Genomic DNA, 9,564 nt, shown 5'->3' on the forward strand with positions numbered 1-9,564 from the left:
TCTGCCCCCGGGCTAGAACTGTCTTTTGTAGTGATCTTGTGGGGACTGCCCTGTCTTTTTGTGGGGGGGGGGCGGGAGGCGCCTCCTCCCTGTGCCCCTGTCCCACTGGGGTCCCCCTCGAGGCTAAGGGATGGTTGGCACCTCCCTCTTTAATGTGCTGGCCTGGATCCCCCCAGGTGGGGGGCAAGTGGCTGAAATCCTTAGATGGCATTTTTTCTTTCCTTCCTCCCTCCTTTCCTTTCTTGTTTATTATTATTCAATCACATAATAATTGTATTTATTCATTTGCTAGTTTCATTTATCATTAGTTCATTTTATTCAGCCTTCCTTTATCCACCCCTCCCCACTTCTCCTTACAGGGACAGAGGAAGGAGCAGGGTCCCCATGCCAGCTCTTGTGGTCCCGGCTCAGCTCCAAAACAGGGCAGCAATCCTGAGCCCTCTCCCGACCTAGGGAGCGACCTAGGGAGTGGCAGGAGAGCTGCCCCAGCAAGCAGGGAGGAGGACTCTTGCTACTTTTAGGGGTTTTAGCCCCTTCAGAGTACTCCGCTGGTGCGAGAGTAAGGGGAGGACCCGAGGTATCCAAGCCTGGGCAAGGGTAGGCCAGTACCGAGAGAAATCTCTTGCCACTCTCTTCTGTCCCCATGCCTGTTCTACAGTATCAGCAAATGGGGACCAGGACCCTAAATCTTTCCTTTTGAGTATAGTGTCCTGGGGTTTTATAATTGCTCCCAAACAGCTGGGTTGAAAAGGAAAATAGAGCTACTCGTTTGGGCTCCTGGTTTGTGTGGGGGAGCACAGCATGAAGGAGTTTCTGGGTGCAGGACAAGGCCGCAGGGCATCGAGACCTCAACGCATGAGGTGGGCAGGGAGGGGCCTGCAAACCCAACAGAAGTTGTGAAGATAGTGACAAGATGAGCTCCCCCAGTTCTCAGGGCTCCCCAGCGCTCATCCAGCCTCGTTTCCCCAAAAGGGTGGCACTTTGATGTCACACTCCATCACAATGGAGGAAGAGGGGGAGCTGTCCCCGGGGGGGGGTTGCTCAGATCATTATGGGGGCCACATCAGAGAACATCAGAATGCACGATAGTGATCTTGTGGGGACTGCCCTGTACCCCTCGCCCCACACCCCCCTGGGTACAGGAAGCCCAGGGGAAACGAATTAACCAGCTAAGCTAGGATTAGGGGATCAGAGCATCTTAGGGCCCAGCTGAGAGCACGGGGCGCAGGGGCTGGTGCTGCCAGATGTCCTGTGCTGCTCCGGACACAGCCCTCCAGGGCCTGCGTGAAGGGGAGAAGAGCAAGTGTGGCCTGGGCAGGGAGTCTGTGGGGGGAGGGGCTGGCTCACGGGGCGTCTCAGGATACGCTCAGAACTCGCATGATGTTGGTGTAGCCAGACCCAGGTCGCCAGCCTGTCACCACGATCACCAGGTCCCCCACGCGCAGGAAGCCGCGGAGCTTTCCTGGCAGGGGCGCAGAGAGAAGGCGACAGTCAGACACTGAGGGACGGAGGCCAGCCCTGTTGTGAGAACCGGCCACCGCCCTCCACCTCCTCCAGGGCAGCCCTGAGGGGCCCTGGTGATGCTGTGGGGACCGCAACCACTGCAGGACGCTAGAGCTGCAGGCGTGTCCCGGGCTGGCGTGGGCTGTGCGGCTAAGGAGCCACGCTGTCCACCTCTGTGGCTGTGCTGGAAGAAGAGGCGGGGTATGACCATAGTCAGGAAATCAGAGTTTCGTTCCAGCCTGGGGGTGGGGGGCCGGGTCCCCCTTGGACTCTCACCTCTTACTCTGGCCGCCTGTGCGGGCAGCAACCAGGCTGACCTCTCCTCCACTGCCCCCTCCCCAACATGCCCCCCTGGCCCCTTCCTCCTCCCCAGCCTGTCCCCCGACCCCCGGAGGCCAGGACATCTCCGTGTCTTTGTGAACCTCTCGGAGAGACTCTGGCAAGGCCCTTTGAGTGGGTGTGGAAGGTGAGGTCAGGGGACTGAAGATGTCAGTCCAGGCCCCAGGGAGGGGAGAGGGAAGGAAACGTAGACGGCTCACCACTTTCAATGCCAAATTGGACCCGGCGATCCACATCGTCTGCCCAAATGGTCTCTGGAGGTTCACTGTAGAGCAAGGGGAACACCCCCCGGCACAGGTGGGCCTGCCGAGCAGCCTGGGCAGAGCGGGTGACAGCAATGACCGCTGCCCGAGGTCGGTACCGAGACAGCAGCTGTGCTGAGCTGAAGGGGGTGGAGAAGGTCTCAGAACAGGGAAAGGGTGTGGAACCAGGAAACGGGTTTGGGTTCCAGGCCCCAGGAGTCGCAAACAAGCTGTGCGGCCCTGGATGAGCGATCATAGTCCTCGGGGCCCTGCTTTTCCCACCTGTAAAATGGGCATAAGAGCACCTGCCCTCCTCACCACACAAGGCAGATCAGAGACAATGAAGGATAGAGAAGAGCAGATAATAAGAAACTTCTTGAGAAGGTATCTAGACCTAGTACTTAACTCACAAATGTCTCTTGTTAATCCTTGAAACCCCATTAGAAAACGGAGATCTGCAGGGGATCATAGCTGATTTCAGAGCAAAGACTCGGACTAAGGCCCTCTGGGCCCTTCTGCAACACCTCAGCACTGCAGGGCTTGTGGGCTAAAAGCAGGGATCCTAAAGTGTCCTGGCACCCTTCCAGCCCCCTGGAGCTCACTGGGGCACTTCCCCATGCTCCAAGATCTGCCTCTCCTGGCCTCCAGCTACCTCTCCTCTCGCCACAGAATGATGCTCCTTGTCTCCTACGTCAAGACAAAACCCAAGCCTCGGGCCCATCCCAGCCTGCCCCTGGCCCAAAGCTGTGTCTTGGTGTTGCCAGGGTCCATCTCACCGGCCAGTCGTGGTCAGCACGACGATGGCAGCCGCACAGCACTTGAAGGCGGCCTCCACGGCACCTATGGCGGTGACCTCAGTGGGATCACGGCTCAGGGGTGCCGCCCGGCGCAGCTCCTCAAACAGCTGCCGGTGATACACGGCAGCCTCTGCCTCCCGGGCTATCTGCAAGCACCAGGAAGTCAGCTGGGGGCGGGGCCCTGGGCCTGGGAGGGGCTTGGGGCCCCGGTACCCAGAGCTCCTACCGCATGCTGCATTTTTACTGCATCCACTGGGAATAGGCCCTTGGCGGTCTCCCCCGACAGCATGATGCAGTCTGCTCCGTCCAGCACAGCGTTGGCCACGTCACTCGTCTCTGCCCGGGTGGGCCGCGGCTTGGTGATCATGCTCTCCAGCATCTGGGGGACATCCGGGGATCAGAGCTATACGACTCCCATCTGACCTGGGACCCTGCCCCAGCTACTTCTCTGCCACCCTCAGAGGGCCCCGAAAGCCAGGGTCATGGTCACAAAGTATGCGATTCTGGTTCCTTATCTGAAAATGGGGCTCACAGAATCTCTTCCCAACTTCGTTGTTTGAGGATCAAACATGGGACAGCAGAATGTACTTAGACCTGAGGTGTGGGTACCCACCCTCAGGCATCCCCAACACCCAGAGAAGGCCCGGGGCCCCGAGGGCTCACTCCAGACCTGTGTGGCGCAGACGACCGGCTTGCCCGCCAAGTTGCACCGTCCGATCATCATCTTCTGGGCAAGGAAAACCTTCTCGGCTGGGATCTCGATGCCCAGGTCGCCCCGCGCCACCATGATGCCATCGCTCACCTCCAGGATTTCATCAAACCTGGGCGGTTGGGGGAGTCAGGGCTGGGGAAGAGCCAGGAGATTCCAGGGAGAGGAAGACTGGAGAAGAGGAGGGTGGTGGGGATGGCTAGGGCCTGCTAGGGACAAAAACCAAGCCTCACTTCTTCACGCCTTCGTGGTTCTCGATTTTGCTAATGATCTTGATGTGGCGTCCTTCGGGCCCCAGAGCAGCCCGGATGGCAGCCACGTCACTGGCTTTCCGCACAAAGGAGGCAAAGACGATGTCCACGTTATGCTGCACCCCAAAACGGAGGTCCAGGACGTCCTGCTCAGACAACCCGGGCAAGTCCACCTCGGCACCTGGCAAGTTCACACCCTTCCGGCCGCCCAGGAGGCCTCCGCTCTCCACCTGGGTCTCCAGCCCGTCTGGACCTGCAGGCATGGAAAGGGCCCGCTCAGGTCAGGGGTGAGCCAGGGGCATGGTCCCGGAGAGGGAGCCCGGGTGTTGGGACCCCAGGAGATCAGGGACCCACGTCCTAGTGTCTCTCCACTCTCCACCAGGACTGCGCTGGGAACAGGCCCCGGGTGGACGTCTGTCCAAGAGATGAACCCGGCAGTCCAGCCCCACCCGGGGTTGAGCCCACAAGTCTGGACCCCAGGAGCTCTGGGGACGGGAAGGGAAGGGTGCTGGCCAGGGGAGAGGGCAGCGGGTCTACCGGGCTAGGGGACCCAGGGAAGGGAGTATGCCCGCGTCCCCGCTTGGCTGGGGCAAAGGCTCATCCGCACCGATTTTCTTGACGTGGAGGGAGATGAGCCCGTCGTCTATGTAGATGCGGCCCCCCACCGACACGACCTTGACAATATTGGGGTAGTCCACCCACACGATGTTCGCGTCCCCCCGCGTCCGGAACGCCGGGTCCACGGTCACCAGCACCCGGGAGCCCTTCACTAGCTCCACCTCGGCCTCCGGGCCCTAGGGGCGGGGCCAGAGTGGCCTTGAGACCCGCCTCGTGCCCCACCCTCTCGAGCCCCGCCCCCACCCCGCCCTCGCCCAGCAGGGGGGCGCCTGGGGAAGCCCGAGGCGCGGGGTCCGACTCACCCCCCGCAGGACGCCGGTGCGTATTTCTGGTCCCTTGGTGTCCAGGGCGATGGCCACCGGCCGGTAGCCAAGCGGAGAAGTCGCAAAGCTCTCCACCGCCTCCCGGATGTTGGCGATGGACTGAGCGTGGTACTGGGGGCGAGCGGGCAGCTAAGTCCGGGGAAGGCGGCCAGGACCCCCACCCCCCGCCCCCGGCGAGCTTAGCCCCGCCCCCGCCCCTTAGCCCCGCCCCGGACCTCGTGGGAGCCGTGCGAGAAGTTGAGGCGCGCGATGTTCATCCCCGCCTTGATCATCTCCTTGAGGCGCTCCACCGAGTGCGAGGCCGGCCCTGCAGCGGGGAGGCCGCTCAGACCGCCGTCTGCCCGTCCGCCGCCGCCCCGCTGCCCGGCCTTTACTCCGGACGCAACCTCCGCTCACAGGTCAGCCGGCACCTGCTTGCCCGGGGCGGGGGCGGGGGGGGCCCGGGGCGGGGGCGGGGGCGTGGGGGGCCAGGGGGTGGGAGACCCGGGGCGGGGGGGGTGGGGGGCCCGGGGCGGGCGTCCTGAGCGCGGCTGAGCCGGGCGTGTCGGCGGCGGGTGGCCGCGGCGGAGGGGGAGTCCCCCGGCGCGTGAGGGGCACGGCACGGGGTACCGTGCCCGGTGAGGGCATCTGGGGTCCGTCTGGGCCTCAGAGCTGAGGGGCCGTACGGACGGCGGAGAGGCGATCTTTGCTGAGCTGGCCGGGCCGCTGGGAGCCCGCCGGCCCGCCTGTCCAGTCCCTGCCCAAGGCCAGCGCGCGTGGGGCCCCTTTCTCAGCTGCTCGAAGACGGAGTCAGCGGCGCCGGCCTGGGGCACCAGCGGGCGCGCTGCTGTCGGTCACGGCCATCAGCAGGGACCCGCGGCTCCTTCCTCAGGACAGAGTCTCCGAGCCTCAGGGCCCCCAGCCGCGGTCCTGTCCTTTGCTCTTCTCCGCCGCAAAACTCATCGCAAGGGCCCTCCGCGCTCGCAGCTCCGGGCCTCCCTCCTCCCCGCTTCTCCCGGGCTCTCACTCCCGCCGGGCGCGGGCCCCTCCGCTGCCGCTCTTCCTGCCAGGGTCGCCAGGAACCTCCGTGCCGTGGCTGAACGCGGCGATCGCCTCTCAGTGCGCATCCGGGCCGGCCGGTCCGCAGCTCCGGACCCCGCGCTGCGCTCGCCGCACCTTCCTCACCTGGCGCGCAGGGCACGCCCCCTCACCTGTTTCCTCCCACCCCACCGGCCGCTGCTTCTCAGCCCTGGCTCCCCGCCCCCCCGCCCCCCAAATCAGCCTCATTCCCCTCTCTGTCGTTTTCCTTCACTCTCTGGGTGGTGTCACCTAGTCTCAGGGCTTTAAGTACCATCTACATGCTGACGACTCCCACGTGTACATCTCCAGCTCAGACCTCTGCCCCAAACCCAGACTTGTGTATCTGATCACATCGGAAACTCTGCTCCTGATCTGCTCCCGGCAAAACCTCTGCACTAAGGTCTTTGCTGCTCCGTTGATCATGCGTCCTTCTAGTGCCTCCCGCTGAAAGCCTTGGGCCCCTCTCTGCTCCCCCTCCCCATGTCCAAACCATCTGGAAATCCCATCAACTCCATCTTTCAAATGCACTCAGAATCTGATCCCGTCTGACCACCGCCACTACCCCCCCCCAACCTGGTCTGAGCCAGAAATGTCACAGCAGCCGCCCCTGCTCTGGCCCCCAGGGCCACCCTCAGCCTCTTCCCACGCAGTCCATCACAGCATGAGAGCGAGTCACTCTCCCTCCAGCACTGGCAGCCCTCTCCCACTTCTCTCAGAGGAAAACTGAACTCAAACTCTAAGGACGGCTTGTAAGCCCTACCTGATCTCCTCCCCTACAATGTTTTCATTTTGCTACCCTTTCCCCCAGGTGGTTTCTAACCGTTCCAGCCTCTTTGACTCGGGGCCCTTGCACTGGCTCTTTCCTTGTCTGGAACCCACCCCCCCAACAATGATTCCCGACCCCCACGTGGGACTGCAGCCTGCCTCCTGCCCGCGAGCCCCTACTGCCTCTTACAATGCTGTGTTCCTTGTTTCCATAGTTCCTACCACTTTCTCACATATTAAATGATCCTTTTCTTTTTAAGTTAGTATGTTTGGTATTTGTTGTCTCCCCCAGCTAGACAGTCAGCCCCTCAAGGATGGGGATCTTTGTTTACATCACCGATCAGCTCCCAGGGACCCAAACCTTGGCTACCAGACGCCCCGCCAGTATTTGCTGAACAAATGACTCTGTCAAACACAGAGTGGTCTCAGAGGAGACAGCAGGTGGGGAAGCATCTTGAGAAACCCTCGCGGGGTCCTCGGAGGGTTTCTCTGATTCTGGGCTGGGGGCACTCACCGATGGTGGCAATGATGCTCGTGCTGCGGGCTGCCAAGGGCTCCGAGTCGATGTCCAGCAGGCAAAGGTGCTCGAGAAAGGTGTCTGCCATCGCAGCCGACAGCTGCTGCCGCTGGAAGAAGGCCGTGCCCAGCTCGTGGGTCAGCTGGGCCACGCTGGCCCGCCGCAGGTACCCCGCTGGCCCTGCAGTGGAAGAGGGCTGTGTGGGCCACTGCTGCACCCCACTCCCTTCACCTCAGCACACCCCAAGTCCCCTCTGTCCGTGCCAGGCTTCACGGAGCCCTTCCTAGAAGACGGGCACTACACAGACATTACCCGAGAGATGGGCTTCACGTCCAGGCCTGGCCGGCTCTAGGCTCTGGTTCTTGACCAGCCAGCTCTCCGAGCCCTCCCAGCCCCCACCCCCTGCCCTTCAGCTGCTGGCTTCCCGCAGTCTCACCCCTTTGCTCTATCTAGTCCGGAGCCGGAGCCGCTGCTCACGCTTGCCCTGTCCCCTTTCCTAAGCTCCCCGTTTTCTTCCTTCCAATTGGCTGGCTTCCCGACCCCCTCCTCTGAGTTTCCCCAGTCCCGTCAATGTCTCCAGTCCTAGGATCCCTGTGGCTTGCCCCGGCCCCGCCCAGAGGAGCCCCAGTCCCAGCCATACCCTCCATGGCCCTGAGCCCCTGTCCCTGGGGGTCTGCTCCACGCTGTCGGGCTGCGAGAGGCACACTGGGCCGAGGGAGCAGTCCTGCGTGCTGGTTAAAATGTCACAACCAGGGGCCAGAGTCCAGACAACATGAGAGTGCCCCGTGGCTCCCAGGCTACAGAACACCCCCCCCCCCGCCCCGCCTACAGAGGCTGAGAAAGAGGCTCGGACCAGAGCCCAAAACTGAACACAGGGGACACTCCAGTGAGTAGAGACCCCCACCCCCACTACCGAGGCCCTCTTGGCCAGCAGCAGACATTGGTCATGCGTGTCCCCATCCCCCCGCTCCTGATTTCCATCCTCATTCCCCACCCTGTTCACTGGCTTCCCCTTTTCTTACCTCCTGGAGCCCCGATTAGGATAGACTTTGCTAAGTCCCTTTGGGACTTAGAGATCCTTGAGCAAAGCTCTTGGGCGTGTGTGTTCTCCTGGATGGACATGCTTACAAAGCGAGAGGCCGTGGAGAGAGGGCGGAGAGGACAGAACTGCTGGTCTTATCTAAGGGAGACAGAGAAAAGAAAAGGGGCACACCCAGCGGGCTGTCCCTGTCCCCACAGAGTCCCGCCCCCCAACTTGCTGGCTCACCGCCCCATCTTCTGGCATACCCCCTCTGTCATCCATTTTTTCTGATAAGTTTCCAATTCATTCATGCTGTCATCAGCCTGAATAGAGATTTTGGTGATACGGCCCCCTTTCCTTTGTACTTTGCTGAAGTTAGTCCGAGATGAATCTAGGAAGGAGGGGGTTATGGTGGGGACTGGACCCCGAAGGAAGGGGATGGGGAGCACCGTGATAGTGTGGTGAGACTCTCTGGAAGGCCTCTGACAGCGTCACTGCCACTGTGACATAGGCCGCCATTTGCTAGCAGGCCAGTAATTGCTGAACACCTACTCTGTGCCGGGTCCCAAGGACGCAACGGTGAGCTAAACAGACAGGGCCTTTACCCTTCTAAGGGATTTCCAGTGTGGGGACACTGACAATGGACAAGCACCACTGGGGCGCCCAGCCGGCTCAGTAGCAAGAGCGTGCGACTCTTGATCTCAGGGTCCTGAGTTCAAGCCCCAAGTTGGGAATAAGAGATGACAGAAACATTTAAAAATAAATAAATAAAATAAGCACCCCAAAAATGAACATACAACCACAAACTTGGTGTTTTTGTAAGGTTTTCTTTTTCTTTTCTTTTTTTTTAAAATCTTTTATTTATTTTTTTTAAAGATTTTACTTTATTTATTTGACAGACAGAGACCGCAAGTAGGCGGAGAGGCAGGCAGAGAGAAAGAGGGGGAAGCAGGCTCCCCGCTGACCAGAGAGCCCGATGTGGGGCTCGATCCCAGGACCCTGAGATCATGACCTGAGCCGAAGGCAGAGGCTTTAACCCACTGAGCCACCCAGGCGCCCCTTCTTTTCTTTTTTTTTAAAGATTTTATTTATTTTTTTCACAGACAGAGATCACCAGTAGGCAGAGAGGCAGGCAGAGAGAGAGAGGGAAGCAGGCTCCCTGCTGAGCAGAGAGCCTGATGCGGGGCTTTATCCCAGGACCCTGGGATCATCCTGGGATCATCCTGGGATCATCCTGGGATCATGACCCGAGCCGAAGGCAGAGGCTTAAATTAACCCATTGAACCACCCAGGCGCCCCCTAAGGTTATCTTTTTTTAAGAGGAAGAGCGCTCTTGCGTGTGTGTGTGTGTGTGTGTGTGTGTGTGTGTGTGTGTGTGTAGGGGCAGAGGGAGAGACTCTCAAGTCGTTTCCCTGCTGAG

The 9,564-nt window shown here is 60.8% G+C and overlaps 1 protein-coding gene across 2 annotated transcripts; it reads right to left on the reverse strand.

The window, feature by feature from the left end:
* Nucleotides 1-260: 260 nt before the first annotated feature.
* Nucleotides 261-8,298, reverse strand: PKLR (pyruvate kinase L/R). Of its 2 annotated transcripts, none has more exons than XM_080824258.1 (11): nucleotides 8,146-8,298; nucleotides 7,121-7,303; nucleotides 4,998-5,089; nucleotides 4,762-4,893; nucleotides 4,449-4,635; nucleotides 3,824-4,094; nucleotides 3,552-3,702; nucleotides 3,108-3,260; nucleotides 2,861-3,027; nucleotides 2,043-2,224; nucleotides 261-1,462 (listed from the first exon to the last, which is right to left on the reverse strand). In XM_080824258.1, exons 1-11 carry the CDS (start codon nucleotides 8,243-8,245, stop codon nucleotides 1,356-1,358), a joined length of 1,725 nt encoding a protein of 574 aa, XP_080680384.1. In that variant the 5' UTR covers nucleotides 8,246-8,298; the 3' UTR covers nucleotides 261-1,355. The 2 variants fall into 2 exon arrangements, with proteins under 2 accessions (XP_080680384.1, XP_080680385.1); XM_080824259.1 differs by lacking the exon at nucleotides 8,146-8,298 and adding an exon at nucleotides 7,764-7,854.
* Between the last annotated feature and the right edge of the window lie 1,266 nt (nucleotides 8,299-9,564).

The sequence above is a fragment of the Martes martes genome (assembly GCF_963455335.1).
Source record: "Martes martes genome assembly, chromosome: 15".
NCBI lineage: Eukaryota > Metazoa > Chordata > Mammalia > Carnivora > Mustelidae > Martes > Martes martes.